The sequence below is a fragment of the Phascolarctos cinereus genome, unplaced genomic scaffold (assembly GCF_003287225.1).
Source record: "Phascolarctos cinereus isolate Bilbo 61053 unplaced genomic scaffold, phaCin_HiC Scaffold_2;HRSCAF=192, whole genome shotgun sequence".
NCBI lineage: Eukaryota > Metazoa > Chordata > Mammalia > Diprotodontia > Phascolarctidae > Phascolarctos > Phascolarctos cinereus.
In genome coordinates, this window is record NW_027555625.1 from 264,637,392 (window position 1) to 264,654,816 (window position 17,425).

General features: G+C 40.5%; 1 protein-coding gene across 7 annotated transcripts in view; it reads right to left on the reverse strand.

The window, feature by feature from the left end:
• The window catches only part of POMT1 (protein O-mannosyltransferase 1), a 42,761-nt gene extending 25,918 nt beyond the window's left edge, over positions 1-16,843 (reverse strand). For 2 of the 7 annotated variants that reach the window (XR_013484721.1, XM_020973536.2), the window contains exons 1-10: positions 16,355-16,843; positions 14,900-15,048; positions 13,203-13,309; positions 12,334-12,384; positions 11,759-11,905; positions 6,376-6,487; positions 4,287-4,352; positions 4,104-4,197; positions 3,668-3,823; positions 190-320 (exon numbers count right to left, since the gene is read on the reverse strand). Coding sequence is in view for 6 of the 7 variants with exons in the window: in XM_020973536.2 (XP_020829195.1) it covers positions 190-320; positions 3,668-3,823; positions 4,104-4,197; positions 4,287-4,352; positions 6,376-6,487; positions 11,759-11,905; positions 12,334-12,384; positions 13,203-13,309; positions 14,900-15,021 (986 nt within the window). In the remaining variant the exon portion in view is untranslated. Of the gene's footprint in view, positions 1-189; positions 321-3,667; positions 3,824-4,103; positions 4,198-4,286; positions 4,353-6,375; positions 6,488-6,602; positions 8,187-11,758; positions 11,906-12,333; positions 12,385-13,202; positions 13,310-14,899; positions 15,049-16,354 lie in introns of those variants that run through there. The other 5 variants (XM_020973537.2, XM_078149983.1, XM_020973538.2 and 2 more) reach the window with 5 other exon arrangements.
• Positions 16,844-17,425: the final 582 nt, after the last annotated feature.

Sequence of the window (17,425 nt, forward strand, 5' to 3'; positions counted from 1 at the left end):
TTCTTAAACAGAGGACCTCATAATATCAGCATAACAAAGTTATTCATTAAATCTTGCAAAATTTGTAGCAGAAGTGGAATTTTCAAAGTGATTACTTTGTCAATCACCAAGCTCTAAAAGGCAATTCAGCTCAAACACATTTCTAAGACGTGAATCTATCTTAAGATGTAAAATGTTTATGTTTGTTACCTGATAGGATAGGTGTTCTTATGTGAATGAAGCCAGCAGGGCACGGGTTTACCTAAGACATTTCTCAGGGTGATCTGGGAGCCATAAGCTACCTCTAGAGGCTGGCCTTGTGTGATCCGAGCTAATCCACCCTAAAAAAAAAAAAAAAGAAAACCCTAAAAATTTCAATCAGATAACAACCAGTCTGTAAAAGAGGCTTATAAAGTCATATATTTGTAACTAGCAAAGCTATTCTGGGTGACTGAAGCATATTTGCTTGGATTTATTTTGATAACTACCTCTGAGGAAATAATATGGCAAAAAGATTTTTGTGCATCTGTACATTTCTGATATTTTACCAGTAAGCTCTGCTGAATTAAACGCTTTTTAAAAATAATCAGTAGTAAGCACATGACTATGTATATTTGTTACAAGGTTTTTGCTGTTCCCTTTTTTCAAAAGGAAAGGTAGAAGGAAGAGAAAATAAATACTTGTTAATTTCTAAATAATTTTAAAATAAAAAATAAATAGTAAGAACAGTGGAATACTGTAAACTCTACAATCTTTCAGTCAGTTACGGGATAGTAAAGTCTACTGTGGAATACTGCTTGTGAAAAAGCCTATTGATACACTCATCAAATATGCCGTTAACCCATGTGAAAAAGGATATTCAAAAAAAGTCTACATTTGAGTACTTGCATACTTGCAAGATGAGTCTAAAGTATAACTGAATACCAGAACAGTGCTGCCCAAAGGTAAAAAAAAAATTCCAAAAGACAGATTTGCAGCATTATACCCTGAAATTGCCCAAAGCATCTGCCAATCAGAAAATCTAACAGACTCTCACCCTTTACTAATACATCAATCAGTACACTTAATGCTTTAGAAATAAAAATGGAGAACTTTCTGCCAAGATAACTGCCCTGAACAGGAGGCAAAGCACTCAGTTCTTTTTTTGTTTTTGTGGTTTTTTTTTCATTTTATTAATTTATTTTGATTTATCAACAATCACTTCCATATGCTTTTGAGTAGAAAATTTTTCTCCCCCTTCCTCCCCCCACCCTCCCCAAGACGGCGAACAATCTGATATAGCAAGCCACTCAATTCTTACACACTTACTCCAGCAAAACCCTAAAGTATATATAAGACTCAATAATTATCAAGAAATCCAAAGAGAAACTATAGTAAAGTATTTGTTCTAAGGGGGAGCTAAGTAGAGCAACTGATAAAGCGCAGGCCCTGGAGTCAGGAGGACTTGGGTTCAACTCCAGCCTCAGATACCTGACACTTACTAGCTATGTGACCCTGGGCAAGTCACTTAATCCCGACTGCCTCACCAAGAAAAAAAAAAGTTCTTTGTTCTACTCCAGAACTGCATTAGAAAAGGGGAGGAGGGGAATGGGAGGGAAAGAGCTATTGGAGCCAGTACAGAGTAGCCTCCCAGAACAATCAGAGAAGGCTAGAGACATTCTATGTGCAAGGCTGGGTATCTTGGGGGCAGAGAAGTCCTAGAGTGATCAAGAAGAGGGGAGAAGCAGCTAGGTCTCCTGGTCCTTAGAGGAGATATCCCAGGCACAGGAGCTCTGAGACCTCAGCGAGGGTCCTAGAGATCCAGCATTCTGTATCTCAAAGACCCAAAGGGAGGGAATCTGTGGAGGCAGAGATCAGCACAGTAATCCAGAAAACCCCAGCGCAGGACAAAACAGGGATGACTCTTTCACCTGAAAGCACAGCAGGGAGAAGAGCCTGCTGTAGCACAAAGCCCTAATGCAGGACTTAAAACTGGAAAAATAAGGGAAGCAAAGAAAACACCATCCAATATAAAAAATGATTGCAAATCTAACTCTATCATTTGCAAGCAGAGATTCAAAGGAAAAAAATCAATTTTTCACATGGACAATACCTAGATGAAATGAAGCAAGTGATTTAAAAAAGTAAAATACAAGCTCTAGTAAAGAACTAGAAAGAGAATAAATAGCTGAACAGAGAAAATGGTGAACCTCACCCCAAAAAAGGAATTCCTGAAAATCAGAATAAATCAAACCAATTAATTATTCCATGAAACTTTAATATTAGAACAAAATAAAAAACTGAACAGGAGAAAATGCAAGAGAGAATAAAATATAAAATCAAAAACAAATGATTGGGAAAACAAGGAGAGAATTCTAAAAGCACTGATTACTTGTCAGCCCTGATTGTTAAAAAGCCTGGACATGATAGCTCAAGAAATCGTAGATGGAAACTGCCCAGAACTATTAGAATCAGAGGGCAATGTGAAAATAGAAATAATCCACTGATCTTCTCCTAAGAAAAACCCCAAAAGGAAAAATCCCAGGAACGTCACAGTCAAAACCCAGAGTTTCCATGTTAAAGAAAAATCACTGCCAACAACCGGAAAGAAGCAGTTCAAGTACCAAGAAACCACAGCCATGATCACAAAAGACTTGGCAGCTTCTATTAAAAATAAGAGGAGATCTTTGTAATGCAACATTCCAAAAGGCTTACAGTCAAAACTAACTTATCCTACAAAGCTGAGTATAATCCTACGGGGGGAAAGCCTTTAATTCAATAGCAGACTTTCAAACATTTCTGATGCAAAGACCACAGCTGAGTAGTTACTCTGAAATATAAACATAAGAGTCCAGAGAAACTTGGGAGCTGGTCAGGAACCTTGGGATATTAAGATGGGTGGGGGAGGAAATGGAGAATTTGGAACTGAACATAATTTAAGAAAACAAAAAGTATATTAAGGTAGCTGTGGTTTGTCCTTCATTCTTGAAGAAGACCATGACATCAAGAAAATGATGCCATGACATGCAACTGACTTTGATTTGAGAGAGGAAGGGCTGTGCAATGTCACCAGCCTCCCGTTCTCCTCCAGAGCCATCTGGGTCCAGTGAATAGATACAGGTCAGAACAACTGGAGATGGCCTAGCTGAGGGAGTTAACTAAGAAAAACATAGACGTGAGAGGTAGATGGCTTGTTACAAAGTTTTAAGAGGGGGATAAGAAAGGAAGATAAAAGGAAGAATATACTAGTGTAGAAAGGAATAGAACCATGAAGGAAGAGGTGAAGAGGAGTGGGCATCAGATGAACTTTATTTTTAGTTGAAACAAACAAAAAAGAGGGTTGAACATCCCTCCTCCCACACATTGTCACAGACACACACACACACACACACACACACACACACACACACACACACACACACAGAGTCTGGTGTAAAAATAACATCATAAGCAAAACATATTTCCCGATCATGAAGAAAGGGATAAAAAGGGTGAGGAAAAAAAAAACAAAAGAAAAACAAATGGAATGGATTTTTTTAGTTTTTTCCATCAAATTCTCATTTAATGAAATAAAATTTAGGTAAAGCATTTCAAAAGTCTTAAAGTGCTATGTAAATGTTAGCTACTATTGCTTAATGATAGTTCCACAGAACAAAAACCTAGGGCTGCTGTTCTAATTACAACGCCATTCCTTATTTCTGCTTCTTACCTCCAAGCTGGCTTGGAAAGCGCTAGACATAATTTGATCATGGGGTCCAGAGCGATACAGCACCATCAGGTGGATGTAGAAAAAAGATAAGTACATAACTACTGGTATAACCAACAAGGCCACTCCTCTGGCTAGCAAATGACAGAATACACAAGCCTGTCAGAAGATTTAAAAACACAAGATTACTCCTTCTTGTCAGAGTTAAACTCCAAACTCCGAATTTCTACTATATCTATTAATCATATTCCACTTGGGAAATATAAAATGCACAAACTTTAATGATCTATTTTTTTTCTTATCAAATAAACTGGTGAGGTGCACTGTAAGCAGCTGACAGACCACATTCACATCAGAGCACCGATGTGTTTTTGTGAGACTTTATGTGAAACTGTTTTCTGGACAATAAATCTGATAACCAATGGATTTCAGTACCTACATTTGATAAAGCTTGGTCTCCAATCAAATGCCAGGCATGGACTGAAGCAATGGTAAGTAGCAGTATATAAGTGAAAAGGCCCATATATTTTATCCTGAAAATACACCATAAAGAAATAAAACTGGGATATAAGAAGTAAAGTGGAGGAGGCAAACCACATCTAAATAAAAGAAACGAACTTACCCAACTGCACAAGAACAAGAAACTCCAGTCAGGATTAACCAAACCCACCAGCTCACAGAGAATGAGCTAGGAGGAGAGAACAAAAACATGAAAACAAAAACTGTATCCCTGTCAAAGTTACATAAAGATCAAAGATGACACAGACGGTTTATTTAGGTATTTGGGTACAAATTAATGCCAAGTACAACAAACACTTCATAAGTCTTGAGTACGTGTTATAGATGAAGCAAAATAAATTCTTAAAGTGAAGGGCTGTTTATAAAACCAAATGTTTGAGCTAGGCTAAAAAAAAAAAGACCGAAACCTAGAGTAAAAACATGACACAGGGTGTCCCAAAAGTCTTTGTTGTTGTTCAGCCATGACTGACTCTGTGACCCTGTATGAGGTTTTCTTGGCAAAGATACTGGAGTGGTTCGCCATTTCCTTCTCCAGTGGATTAAGAGAAAGAGAGGTTAAATGACTTGTCCAGGGTTACACAGTTTAATGAGTGTTTGAGGTCAAATGTGAACTCAGATCTTCCTGACTCTATTGCAGGCCGCTTGCAGCCCGTCAAAGGATTTCGGGTGGCCTGTGAAAAAAGTGTAGAGTATGTAAAAGAAAATAAAGATGTAACGAGCACTTTGTCCACGCCCTTCACTTAGCCTGCCTTCTACTAGTCACTACTGTGCCCACCATGTAACTTGGTGGGTGGGTTGCCACTGCGCACGCTTTCTTGTCACATGACCAATGGCAACCAATCATCATCACTCTGTCTCTGGTCTGAGAGGAGCCAGAGTCATCTCTTTTCGCTGTGTTTCTGGTCGTTACTAAATATAAACAATACGAAAACCTGAAAATGTATTAAGACTTGTACCGCTTAGCAAAGTAATTTTTTTTAACATTAATGTGATTTCATGATAAATAAAAACCTTAGGAAATAAGTATAATTAATTGAAATTTCCCTTTTTTAAAAAATATGGTTTATTTGCAAAATAGTTTCATCATTAATTATACCTTTACTTGGAAAATGAGCCGCTAAAAACCTATCTTCAGCCTGAAGAAGTTTGGCCTTTTTTAATTTTGGCCCCTACCTACTGCCAAGCTGAGCACATCTGCTCTAGACCCAATGTTCTTTTCCCTGAGCTGTCTAGCTGCCTCCAAGGCAAACAGAGATTAAGTAACTTGCCCAGGGTCACAGAGCTACTGAGTGTCTGAGGCTGTATCTGAACTCAGATCTTCTTGACTCCAGGCCGGGCGCCCTATCCACTGTACCACCCAGCTGTCTCTCCCCAAAGTCTTACTGTATTTTAAAGCTTTAATAACTTCAGAAGATAAACAGTACAGCCTTACAAAAACAATACCCCAACATTCGAAATGTGAACTATTTAAAATACTGATGTTTCTTATTAAAATTCAGTATAACTACCATTTTATGATAAACACTACACTAGTCAGTTTTAGACTTTGTAAAAACTTTTAACTGCTGCTCAGTGAATAAAAGGTTTGTAATCCTAGCCTTAAGATCGCCAAAGAATGTGACAGTTTTGACATTACCCCCCCCAAGAAAAAGTGTCATGAAGAGAGATCAGGTGACTGATGAGGTAAAGCAAGTGAACCTCCTCTACTGATACACCTTCTGAGAAAATGTCATCCAGAAACTGTCAGACATACGATACATAATGACAGGGTACTCCACCTTGTTAAAATTTTAATAATTATCTGAAATGCACAAAACTAAATAAGTATAAAAAATTTAAATAATTACTTTCAAATTTTTTTTGTAAGTTTGCAACATTTATATTTCTGAATATATTAATGCTTAAAGCTACACTAAGATTTTAGGGACTGTGTGTGTATGTATGGATAGATATTATATAAGAATACACACGTAGTGTACATATGGTTAGCATAGGGGCCAAGTTTAGAAGGTGTGAATAATGTAAGCACTATAAAAGAAAGATAAAACATGCCTATAAACATTACCTAACAATTTGAAAACTAACATTAATTTAGCAAGCACACTCTCAAAATACAAGATACAAAAGTTCAAATGGAAAAAGCAATATATGGATCATTTCTATTAAAGAAGAATTCATCAAAGTAACCTTACCTGTATTTTTGGCAACTGGAGAACTTCAAGTAGGACAATACAGCCAGGAGATTAAAAAAAATTAATAGTGACTCCAATAGCATCAGCCTAGACTGAGTAATCAAAGAATTCTCTGTTATAGGGAGAAAAAAATAAACAAAAACGAGCAATGACCAAATTTCTGAAAATGAACCCAAAACATCTGGGATTCTTTTATACTTTCTTAATCATCTCTATATCCTACTCACCAAAGTGGCTTTTCCAGAACTTTTTATTCCTTCTCAAACTTCCTATGGCTCTTCCTTGCCCTGCTCTCTCAGCTGAGAAAACTGCCTCCTATTTCATTGACAAAATTGAGGCAATTAGCTAACAACTCCTTTTCCTTCTTTCTTCCTCATGCCACATCACTCAGCTGCCTTCTGTCACCATCTCCATCTTGACCCATCTCACATGAAGAGGTGGTCCTCCTCCTTGACAAGGCAAATTCCCCAACTATACAAGCAATCCCATTTCATTTCATCTCCTCCAGCAGAATGCCTCACTACGATCCCCTCTCTGACTTATCTTCAATTGTTCCTTGTCTACTGGCCACTTCCCTACTGCCAATAAATTTGTCCACATCTTACCTACCCTCAAAAAAACTCTCAGTTTATCTATCATCTCATTTCTTTCCTCCTTTCTGTGGTTAAACTTCTTGAGAAAGCTGTCTACAATGAATGCTTCTACTTCCTTTCCTCTCACTCTTTTCTTAATAATCTATAATATGACTTCTAACTTCATCATTCAATTGAAACTGCTCTGTCCAAAGTTATCAATGCTCTCTTAATTGTCAAATCTAATGACCTGAAGCCAAGATGATGGAGTAAACAGAAAGAAGTAGAGTGAGCTCTCCACTATCCTCTGTCCCATAATACCTCCAAATAGATCTAGAAAAAACACACCAGCCTGAATCCTGATTTGGAAATTCAAGAAAAAAATTATAGTGCGTCATTATTCCAATCCAAGGTGGCACAGGCTTAGGGAGCTAGAGAAGTCTTCAGATACTGGGAACAGGGTCTGGCCAAGAGCATGTCCAGGGGGAGCATTCCAGTGTAGGGAAAGGGTATGTATGCAATAGGGTAAGAAGAAGAGTCTCCGGGTCCAACAAAAAGGGGCCTTAAGGGGTATGCAGTACCAGGAGTCGCTCACTATCCAGCTCAGCCACAGACTCAGTGTGGATGGAGGAGGAGACCTGCACCTAGGGGTTAGACTGCAGGGTGAGGAGCAGTCACTGGCACTAGGCTGAATACTGGGCAAGAAGCAAGCAGAAGCTGTGCGGCTTGGACACCAGGAATGGAGTGAGATCCTGTTTCATTTGCTAGCCCTGCTTACACAGGAATAACCAAACCAAAGTTAAGCCTAAAGTTCTGACACTCTGAACCAGAAGAGTTTTCCAGCATCTACCAGAACTCCACAGTAGACAAGTCCACAGGCCTATTGTTTAAACCCAAACCCTGGCAAGGAACTTGTAAAGCTCAGACCAGAGAGCACTGAAAGCTTGCAGATTCCTGGCCTGAGCTATCCCAGGGATCCTAGAATAATACATAACTCAAAACCCCAAGAAAGCAGCATCAGGACCAATTCAGATATTCCCTCCGAAGCACACAAAGCCTGACCCTGACATAAAGTCCAAAGTCAGGAAGTAGACTAGAAGAATGAGCAAACAACCACAAAAAAGAAACCTGACATTAAAAGCTGTTATGATGACAATTTTCAGACACAAACCCAGAACAGAATGACTACAAAATATCTATAAGTGAAGCCTCAAAGAAAAATACAACTTGAGCATAAAATCAATGAGAATTCTTAAAAGAGATGAATCAAGAATTTAAAAATATTTTTACAAATGAATTGAAAGCACTAGAAGGGAAAACTGGAAAAGATATGAACTATTCTAGGAAGAAGTGGAATGAGAATTAACAGCTTGGCACTAAAAGTACAAAATCTTATCCAAGCAACAAACACCCTGAAAATTAGAATGACCAAATGGAAACTAAAGACTCCACGAGACAAGAAAAATAAAAGTCAAAAGACTGAAAAAAAAATAGAAGAAAATATAAGGTTTACCTCATGGTAAAAACAGACTGAGGAAATGTAACTGAAGAATCACTGGACCATGAATTCAATGACCAAAAAAGAATCTAGACATCATACTCTGAGAAATCATTAAAAAAAAATGTCCCTCTCTCTTAAAGCCAGAGAGGAAAATGGAAATAGAATTTACTGGCCACCTCCTGAAAGAAACTTCAGAATAAAAACTGCCAGGAACATTGTAGCCACAATCTAGACCTTCCAGGTCAAAGAAAAAAGACTGCAAGCAGCAAGAAAGAACTGAACAACTAGGGAGCCACAATTAGAACCACATATGATTTAGCAGTCATGCATGTAACGGAACAAAGAGCTTAGAATATGGTATTCCAGAAGGCAAAGGCTTAGGCCAAGAACAACTCACCCAGCAAAACTGAGTCTAATCCCACAGGGGAAAAAAGTGGATCTTTAAAGAAAGAGGATTTTCAGGCATTCCTGAAGAAAAAGACCAGAGCAACATAGAAACTCTGAAATACAAACACATGAATCAAGAGAAACATAAAAAAGATTTGATTATAGTCTTTTTTTAAAAAAGTGATTACATTCTAATATGGAGAGATGATACATATGTCCCCTCAGAACTCTATCATCAGCAGGGATCATGAAGAGAGTCTAATTAGGCAGAGCCTGGGAGCAGTTTAGTTATTTTTTGATGGTCTTAAAAGAAGAAAGGAAAGGGAGAAGAATATACTAAGGGAAAGGGAAAAGGAGATTAGGGAAAATTATCTTATTTATCTTGTCATATAAACAGGGTGTACAAACAGAGTCTATACAAACCTTGAGAAAGGGGTGGGGAGGGAGGGGAGGTAGATGACACTTGAACTTGTTATCTGATCTGGTCAAGGGGGTACACACACAGAGTAGGTACAGAAATACATTTTACTCAACAGCAAAACAGGAGGGAAAGGGAAAAAGAAAGAAGAGAGAATAAAAGGGAGGGTATATTAAGAGAGGAAATAGTCTTAAAGCAAAACAAACCTTAACTAAGGATGGACAAAAATATTTACAGCAGCTCTTTGTGTGGTGGCAAAGAAATGGAAACTAAAGTGGTAGGTGCCCATCAGATGGGGGAAGGCTGAACAAGTTATGCTACATAATTGTCATGGAAATGATGACTGGGATGGTTTCAAAGAAACCTGGGAAGATTTGTTTGAACTGATGCAGATTGAATTCTGAGAAACAGAACCAGGAGAACCATTTGTACAATGGTTACAGAACAGTAAAGACAAATAACTCTGAAACACTCTGATCAGTGTAATGACTAACCACAATTCCAGAGGAGTCATGATGAAATATACTACCCACCTCTTAATAGAGAGCTGAAGGACTCAGAATGCAGAACGAATTTTTAGACATGGCCAATGCAGGAATTTGTTTTAACTATCTGTGTTTGTAACTGTGTTTTTATCTTTCTTTTTCAGCTGGGTGTGGGAGAAAAAGCAGAGTTTTGCTCATTGAAAATTTTTAATTAAAAATTTTTTAAAATTAAAATTATTTTAAAATATCTAATTGCTTTTTCTCAGTCTTTATCCTTCTTGCCCTCTCTGCAGTCTCTGACACTGTCAATCACCCTCTTCCCTTTGATGCTCTCTTCTTTTTAGGGTTCTATATCCCTACTCTAGTCTGGTTTTCCTTCTGCTGTCTTTGATCTCCTTTGTGAATCATTACACAGGTCATGCCTGAAAATGATGGGTGTCCTCTAGGGCTGCCTGGGCCCCTCTTCTCTTCTCCCTCTGTACTACTTCACTCAGTGATCTCACCAGCTACCAAGGACAAAACTCTCATCTCTACACTGATGATTCTCAGAACTACTTATCCAGCCCTAAGCTTTCTCTAATACCATCTACTGGACATCTAGAACTGGATGTCCTGTAGACAAATCAAACTCAACACGTCCAAAACCAAACTCATTACCTCCCCTCCCCTCCTCCACACTTCCTGATTACTGTCAAGCTAATCATCATCTTCCCAGTCAACCAGTCTGGAAACCTAGGTACCCTCCACAACTTCTTATCCCTTGTACTCCTCAGCTCCACGTCCAATCTCTTGCCTAATCCTGTCAATTCTACCTTTGTAACATACTGTACAGGCTCCCTATGGAGGCTGACACTGCCACAATCATAGTGCAAGCCATCGTCACCTCACCCTTGGACCACCACCACCCGCTGGCTGGTCTCCCAGCCTTAAGTCTCTTTCCCATTCCCTTCCATCCTCCACTCAGCAGTCACAATGATCTTGCTAAAGTACAGGCATGAACCTGTCACTCCCCTCCAGCCCCCTCCCTCCCAGTTGCTTCCTATCACCTCCAGGCTCAAACACAAAATCCTCTGTGTGGCATTTAAAGTCCTTCATCATCTGGCCTCTTCCTACCTTTCCACTCTTCTTGTACCTTATCAGGCATTCTGTGATCCAATGGCAGTGGCCACCTTGCTCTTCTTCATATGAGACACTCCGTCCCCCTTCTTGGGGCATTTTCACTGGCTCCCCCCAAGGCCTGGCTTCCTCAAAGTCCTTCAAGCGCCAGCTAAAATCTTACCTTCTATAAGAAGCCTTTCCTGATATCCCTTAATACTCGTGGCTTCTCTCTGAGATCATATCGGATTTATCCTGTATATACCTTAATTGTACATTGTTGTTTTCATGCTGTCTCTCCCATCAGATTGTGGGCTTCTGCAAAGCAGGGACTGTCTTTTGCCTTTCTTTTTATCCCCAGAACTTAGCACAATGCCTCAAACATAGGTGCTTAATAAGACTGATTGACTTTAACAAGACAACAGAACTTTATTTTGTTTGTGAATAGGCTTGAGATGATTTAAAAAACACAGAAAAGAAAGGCTTTATGAGAAGTATTTGTTCATTCATTACTGTTGAGGGAAATTTTGAGGAAGGCAGACGGCAGCATGGATGTAAAAAATACTGCTGAGAACTGATACATGTTCCTATGTGTACCTTATAACTCACCTTTTCGGTACCATCAAACTAGCTTATTGGGCCTCTTGCCATTCCTCTGATTGGGTGACTGTAAAGTACAGCAATCCCCAATGCCCACTCCCCAAAGTTGGAAAATGAAACCACTGGCTCTTCTGTGAAGTTCTTGAGGTTAAGTCATCCTTTCGGCTTACTGTCAAACATTTTGGAAACAAAGTAGATGGCGCTACAGGGCAAACACAAACGAGTGAAATTCAACCCGCCCGCATCATGTCTAGTTTAAGCTGCTAAACTCCCTTTGGAAATGTGATAATGTTCTGTTAAGAATGACTCAATATACCATTCTTACCTATTAGAATCAGAAGTGCAGCTCCAAGAGCAGCATAGTGGGAAAAGTGGAGTTCTAATACAATCTGGTAAGCTAAAGGGACACTAAGGGCCCCTGCTAGAGCTGGCAACAGACGCAAGGACCACACTGGCACATTATTACTGTACTCTGGAAAAGATAACCAAATAATCAGCATGCAGGTTGTAGCAGAAATGACCTTAGCATATAGCAGGCATGTTTTCAGATGGAACAACGGCTAAGTATCTGCAAGAGCCAAAACACAATTTACATGACTTTGGATCAAGGAAGCAACATACAAATCAGTGGTCATTTATGGTTTGCAATTAATAGTGCTCATGCAGCAGAATCACTTGTTATGAGAAAAGGGAGGATGACTGCGGATTCAAATATCCTTCACCATGCTTTTTCAAGAAGTTGTATAACCCTCAACACTTCAGATTTAACATTTCACTGAGGGAAAAACCCACGTGCCAGTTTTTCCAAAACTTATTACCACTCAATTCCAGTTTGTGGAACATTTAATAAAGAAGGAATATTTAATAAAGAATAAGTTGAAAATGAAAAATAACCTTTACCTGCTCCAATCCTGTTCCATAAAAAGTTGCCATCAAATCCTCCCAAATAACCTAAAATATAAGGCCAATTCGTCAATCAACATTTGTTATTACTAAAAATAGCAACTGGAATTTATATAATACTTTAAAGTTTGCAAAGTATTTCATATGCATTTTCTTATTTGAAACTATAACAACTTTCTGAAGTATTACCCCCATTTTACAGATAAGGAAACTAATTCACCTCAACTGTCTATCATTCAAGGTCTTAGCAACTTGGTAACAGCTGCAAACTTTAAGAGTGTGTGTTCTCATGTATCCCATTACATATTCTGATGATCCAAGTCCAGGAATAAAGCCCTTGTGGTTTCTTCTTCTAGAACATCCTAAATTACAATGAAAACTAAATCAATCTTATCTTTTCCTGTACATTTTCTAATGTACATGGATGAGCATGCAGATGTTCAAACTTTAAAAACTACTGAGAATGTGCTTTTATTGGCTTTTGTTTAATGTTTTTACTTTGTAGACTAGGCTAGAGATAAATTATAGGGCATGAACTGCCCTATAAATCTAGGCCCAGGCTTTCTCTAGTGAAACCTTATGATCTATAACCCACTGATTCCAAGAAGTTCCTCGAAAAGATTCTATAGGATACAAACCCCATCTCTCAGCTGTTAACTCTGCCTTCAACCCTAAACCTTAAGGACCATAAGCTATCAGCTTCTAACTAGTTTAAATTATACAAATGAGAGGTTCTCATTTTATTTTGCTGAAAGTAAAAGACAAGAGTATTTCCTCCTTACTAAGACAAAACTTGAGAAAGAAAAACTAACTTTTTCTTAGGTTCTAAGGTCAACAGGTATGTTTCAACTATTGTCAAAGCTTACCTCCAAAAGCAAGCAACATGTGGCCAAGTGGTGGTCCACTCCCATCCACAAAAAAGATTTGCTTCATGTAAAGTGATACAAATTGACCATAGTAGACTTCATCAAAGCTGAAAAACAAATTTAAGAATAGTATTACATCTAATCAGAATTTTCAAATGTGAATTTACCAACGCCTGTAATGTATTTGCACAATGCAAAGTTTTCCTGATTCTACTTTTTCCACATTTCTTACATCCATTTCATTCTCTCTATTTATTTATACCGTAACTAACCTAGTTACGGCTGGTATCATCTTTTGACTAGATTACTGCAATAGCCTCCTAACTGATTTCTCTGCCTCCAGTCTCTATCCTCTACAAAACTGCCAAAATGATGTCCCTACAGCATTGTCTGGCCATACACTCCCCTGCTCAAAAAGCTTCAATGGCTCCCAGTTGCATTTGGGATAGAAGACGAATTCCTGTTTGGCATTTAAAGCCCTTTACATTCTGGATTCAGTGCAGGACTAGAACACTTCTTGTTCCCCATAGCCTTCCCAAGTTCTCCCCTATCACAATCCTTTGAGAACCTCCTCTAAGGTCCATACAATCTACATTTATTACCCAATCAAAATCCTGGTAGCTGTTGTCTACAGACCTCCAGGACACTCCCCATCCTCTCTCATTGAGCTCATTACCTGGCTCACATTTTTTCTCTCCTCCCCAATTCCTCCCCATATATAAGAGGACTTCAACATACATACGGATACTCCCTCAAATACCCTAACCTCCCTGTTCCTCAACTTATTCATTTTCCATGACCTAGTCCTCTACTCCCTCTCAGCCACACACAAAGATGGTGGAATACCTTTGATCTTATCTTTACCCATAAATTCACCCACTCCATGTTCAGGAATATCTTCTGAAATACTCTTATCTCATCACAGTCCATTGACTTTCCATTTCCCCCTCTGCCTTCTAATACTGAACTCTGTTCTCTGTCCACACCATAACCTCCAATCGACTGACCCTGCAGTTCTCGCCCAGGCCATCACCCCTGCACTGACCACGCTCTCCTCCTTTCCCCATCCTGACCCCTTGGTGAACTCGTTCAACTCTTCAGTGTCCTCTTCTCTTGAATCCCTTGTCTCCTTATCATATCACCAAATTAGCCCCACCAAGACCCAGCCTTGGGTTCACTACCACGTGTTGCCTTTGCTCCTACGCATGCACTGCTAAACAAAGGTGGAGAAAATCACACAGCTGTTTCTGATTGAAACCACTACAAATTTGTTACCTAATCTCAACTGGGCCCTCCCTGCTATTAGGCAATCCTCCTACACCTCTCTAATCAACTCTATCCCACTCTCCATGGTGGCTTCTCCATAGTTTTTTATTCCTCCTCAACCTCCCATGGCTTCTGCCATTTTACTGGAAAAAAAAAACTGAGACCATTTCCTGTAAGTTCCCTCTTCTTTCCTCCTATTATGATATTACTCTGATACCTTCTACTACTACTTCCATCTTCACCTCTCTCTCTCACATGAAGAGGTAGCCCTTCTTCTTGCTAAGGCTAATCCCTTTAACTACACGTGAGCCCATTCCATCCCATCTCCTCCAGCACACTGCTCCCTCTGTTAACCCCACTCTCTCACTTGAAACAAATGCAATTTATTTTTGCTAAATTCTGGAATTTGAGAGATGCAGAAGTTAGCTTACACTACTGCCCGTGGATAGGACAACTTCCACAATCGACTCAACAAAGCTACCACCATCAGAGCCACTAAGTTCAAGTTGATCTCTGCAGTTACAAGAACAGGGCGCTTCAAAAATACTAACATCTTGTGGCAAAGTAGATTGAGTCACCCCTGTAAAATGGAAAGAAACAAGCCAGTCAGCAAATGGGAGCTCACGATCAAAGGGCTAAAGCCTGGGGAAAAGGATTTTTCATGGAAACATATCTGATTAGAACAGCTGCTGTACTAAACATACAACGACACAATGAATAAAATAAGCTTTGTCCCTTAACCTCTCAAGGACCTAAGGACAAAGACAAATGAGTTACTACCTGCATTACTGGGGACACATGGTGAGAATGCAAGCTCCTTCAGGACTGGAACTGTTTGGCTTTCTATCTAAAGGATTTAGCACAATGCCTGACAAAGACTAAGCAATACCTAAATGTTAATTGACTGGAAGAAGTTTGCATACTAGGGATTTCTCCTGACATATGAAATCACTGATCCAAACCAAGGGGGAAAAGGACAGGTTCAGATAGGAAGAAAAGTTATAATGGAAGGGACATTAGACCAGGGGTAGGGAACCTGTATCAGACTAACAGAAAATCTGGGGTTCTCATTATGGCTTTGCCATTAATAAGAATGAGCACATTTCAATTTTTCAAGGATGCATGATTTCATCAGTATAAGTTGCAGATCATTAGTTTTATTTTTTTTACTAGATGAGCATAAGTTACCATAGCCAACCTTCTATTGAGATGATGTCTGCTGCAAAGTTGCTCCTCGGTCAGCTCCTCATTGGCCAATAATTGAGGCATTCCCGGTTTGGAATTACCACAGCCTGTGCTGTTAGCTTGGCCAGGGTAACCAGTGAGATGATGCACAGGGGTGAGACTTTAGACTGAGTCATAACAGCTGACTGCTGTCCTCTATATGTTGCTTTAAAAGCACTTATATACACCACCTTAAACAACAGCCAGCCCTGTATGGTAGTTGTGCAAAGATTATTATCCCCATTTTACAGCTGATAGTCAGATGAGGCATGGAATTAGCTGACCTCTAAATCCTGCCTCTGACACATACATAATGTCTGTCTGACCTCTGGGCAAGTAGCTTAATCTCTCGGTAGTTAGACAATCCTCTAAAACAAGCGTTCTTAAGTAGCGAAAAGATATTTCCAGAGTTCTGCAACATATGAATTCTATTGGTGACATTTCTATTTTGTGATTTCTGCTGGCGACAAAGTCAACAATCCTGCTAATACTACTTCAGGGTTTGTTGCCTACCTTAACAATGGAAAGAAACGCCAAATATCAGTTAGAGGTTGTGAAAATGCGGCAGTAACTTGGTTTTTCCCCCCATCCACAGACCCCGCGGCCCCAGGTGAAGAGCCCCTCCCCGCTCCGATGCTGTCAGCCACAGAGAGGGTGCCAACCTGCGCTGCTCGAGGGTGTGTCTTCCCCCGGGAGTTCCCTATGCCAAAGAAATCACAGGTCCGGTGCCTACAGAGGAGGAAACTGAGGCTCGGAAAAGTCAAGTGACCCGCCCGAAGGGGTCACCGGCTGGTGAATGGTGGAACCAGACTTCGCCCCTGGAGAGCGGCCGCTGCTGACGACTTCTGCTGAGCCTCCCCCACGCGCACTCCCATCTGCTCTGCCTCGCTTTCCACGAAGTCGTTTCCCCTCTCTGGGCCTCAGTTTCCCTCTCTGGTCTGGGGGTCTGGGTGCGGCGGTCTCTATCATCCGAGATTCTGGAGCGCAGAGAACGGCGCCAGCCTTAAAATCACCCGAAAGAACACTTAAAGTTAAAATCACCGAGCTCAGGAGCTGACTCTCGCGTCCAAGCACTCGCTCGCTTCTCGGAGGAACCTCAGCAGCACATCCACTAGACCCTAGCATCAGGCTCGATTAGCTGCGCCTGCGATTCGGTCCAACGGCTGTGACGCAACAGGTCACGTGGGCATCGCACTCTGTGCCTATTCGGCCAAGCCGAGAACGGGCTTGCGAAAAGCCAATGGCGTCCATCGCGCATGCGCACAAAGCAAGATAGAAGCCCAGTCTCCAACCCTCCGCCCCCAAAGCCGGAAGTCTATTTATTCGTGCACCGCCCGCACCCCACCCCACCCATTCCCCCGTGACCAGGACAGAAAGTAAACTGCACACGCCCAGGGAGGAAGGTGCTGTTTGGACGATAGTCCCCCGGGGCTCACACTGCCAGTACTCGATCTGTATTCCATCCTTCGATCATCTTTCGAACCAGTTTTACAGGGCTGCCTGCAGGCTGAGCAGGGGCCCAGGCTCACCGTGGAATCTCTGCTTGGAACCTTTGCCAGTACTTTGCACTGCATTGAGTGTTTTTGTCACCCTCGCTTTAAGCCGACCTTCCGACCCATTAACGACTTAGAGCAGCATGCATGCAGCGAGTAGCCCCTACAGGATGCAAAGCGTGGTGTCTCGGTCATCCTCTGCGGGAGATCTTACTCCCATACCCCTCCCTCCTTTCCCGG